The sequence below is a fragment of the Enhydra lutris genome, unplaced genomic scaffold, assembly GCF_002288905.1.
Source record: "Enhydra lutris kenyoni isolate GAN:26980312 unplaced genomic scaffold, ASM228890v2 scaffoldscaffold5, whole genome shotgun sequence".
Taxonomy (NCBI): domain Eukaryota; kingdom Metazoa; phylum Chordata; class Mammalia; order Carnivora; family Mustelidae; genus Enhydra; species Enhydra lutris.
In genome coordinates this window covers 38285911-38287840 of record NW_019154089.1, presented here as the reverse complement: position 1 = coordinate 38287840, position 1930 = coordinate 38285911, and the positions used below count along the sequence as shown (strand labels likewise).

General features: G+C 40.3%; 1 protein-coding gene across 2 annotated transcripts in view; it reads left to right on the top strand.

Annotated features, from left to right (window-relative positions):
* The window catches only part of LOC111140877 (F-box protein 38), a 54806-nt gene extending 53107 nt beyond the window's left edge, over positions 1-1699 (top strand). For both annotated transcript variants that reach the window (XM_022493115.1, XM_022493116.1), the window contains exon 22: positions 825-1699. In XM_022493115.1, the coding sequence (XP_022348823.1) occupies positions 825-1003 (179 nt within the window). In that variant the 3' untranslated portion in view covers positions 1004-1699. The remainder of the gene's footprint in view (positions 1-824) is intronic.
* The last annotated feature ends 231 nt before the right edge of the window (positions 1700-1930 follow it).

The following is a 1930-nucleotide window of genomic DNA, read 5'->3' as shown; positions in this document are numbered from 1 at the left end:
AAAAAAAAAAAAAAAAATACAGAGCCACCCTACAACCCAGTAATTGCACTAGTAGGTATTTACCCAAAGGATGCAAGCATAGTGATCCGAAGGGGTATCTGCACCCCAGCTGTATAGCAGCAGTGGCCACAATAGCCAAACTGTGGGAAGAGCGCAGCTGCTCATGTAAATGTTTTCATTTGCCTTTTGTTGCTGTTTGGTTCTCCCCCTGCCAGTAGCAGCTCTCAGTTTGTACAGTAAGTTGACTTACTATGGATATGTAAAGGTTGGTGGGCAGGAGTCCTGGAGACAGATTTTTCTACCTAGATGTTTTTGTTACCTAGATGCTTATAATTTTCTTATTCTTGACTAAGAGTTTGTCAGCTGTATTGATTTGAAATTGTTCCATTTACACGAATGATTATTCTCCTTATGAACCGTTCTCATACATAGAGGAACTTACAATTCAGGTGTAAGCTATTTGGGGAAAACTTGAAGGCTCTTTTGAATAGAGTTCTTCTGAGTGTTAGCACACTTGAACATCCATTTGTAGGAAGTTTTAAAAACATACTTTATGAAGAAACCAGTTTGGAAGAATACACATACGTGTATCTGTGACTTACCTGTCTGGTGCGTTGTCACATTGGGCCTTTAATCATGCGCGCTCTCCGTGGCCCCAGACGCGGGTGGTGGCACGTGTCACGTGGGGCCCAGTCCGGGAGCTGCACCTAGTTCGGTGGCATCACATTACAGCACATAGGCTTTTCTCTGTACCAGCTTCACCAGTGACCTCCAGATGATTCTCACAATCCTACATGTTTCCCCTTTACTTTCTAATTTCCAAGGCACCATCTATGCTCCTCGAAGGAAAGGGCAGCTGTCTGCGGACATCTGTATGGAAACAATAGGAGAAGAAATCTCCGAGATGCGCCAGATGAAGAAGGGCGTGTTTCAGAGAGTAGTGGCCGTTTTCATCCACTACTGCGATGTCAATGGGGAGCCAGTGGAAGATGACTACATTTGACTGGCCCCTCGTCTTTCCCGGGAACTCTGGCACAAGCCAGAAGGGGTCGCCCAGCAGCTGGCAAGTTCCACAGGGATTCAGGGCATGCAGTTTGGAGGCCCTGGCACATTTTGGTATATAGGAAATGTATAAGGAACATTGAAGTTGTATACAAAGATTTGTACATAGAGGAAATATACAAAGACAATTCCTGAGTACCACCTTTATATCCTATGTTTATACAATTTAATTTAAGAATTCATTTTAATGAAGGCAGATAATTGGAAAGAGTTCATTTTGTTCATTTTTCCTGACTTAGTTCATAAAGTTGTCACTTTTTGGCTGAGCCCCATTTACTATATTCTTAATAATCATTGTCATCCCCTTAAATCTGTGCCTTTTTCTTCTCGAGCAAAGCTGTTTGAGTAAATCTGTTGAAGAGTCTTTTTGTCTTGTGTGCTTTTTTCTGTGTTATTATTAAAACCAACGAAACCTATAGGAGGCAGCTTTATGTTTGTGTACAAAATGGTGATTCTTTTTTTTCTTGGTATTATAGTTGCCGTTTTTCTTAAAATCAAATAAAAAGATTTATGAGTTTAAAAAAAAATTGAGTTTGAGAGGGAAAATGGAAGTTTCCAAAGCATTTCTAATTATTTATTTCCACATTCAATTGTGTATATGCTTTATCTTGAATATAAAAATAAAAGTTTATTAAAAACGTTTTTCTTGCCTTGGACCTGAATCCCTGTTTTTAAAGAAGAGTAGCAAATAACTGCACAGAAATGGAACGTGTAGAGTTGCGTCTAAGTAAGATTCCAGTGTAATCCTGTCTCTCCTCTCTTTTTTCTCTAAAATCCTGTGGCCACAAAGTAGTAAGTAGAGCTCTTATGTGACTGAACACGGGGAGGGGCAGAATTTCCCAAAATACCTGGTCACTAGGAGATGGCC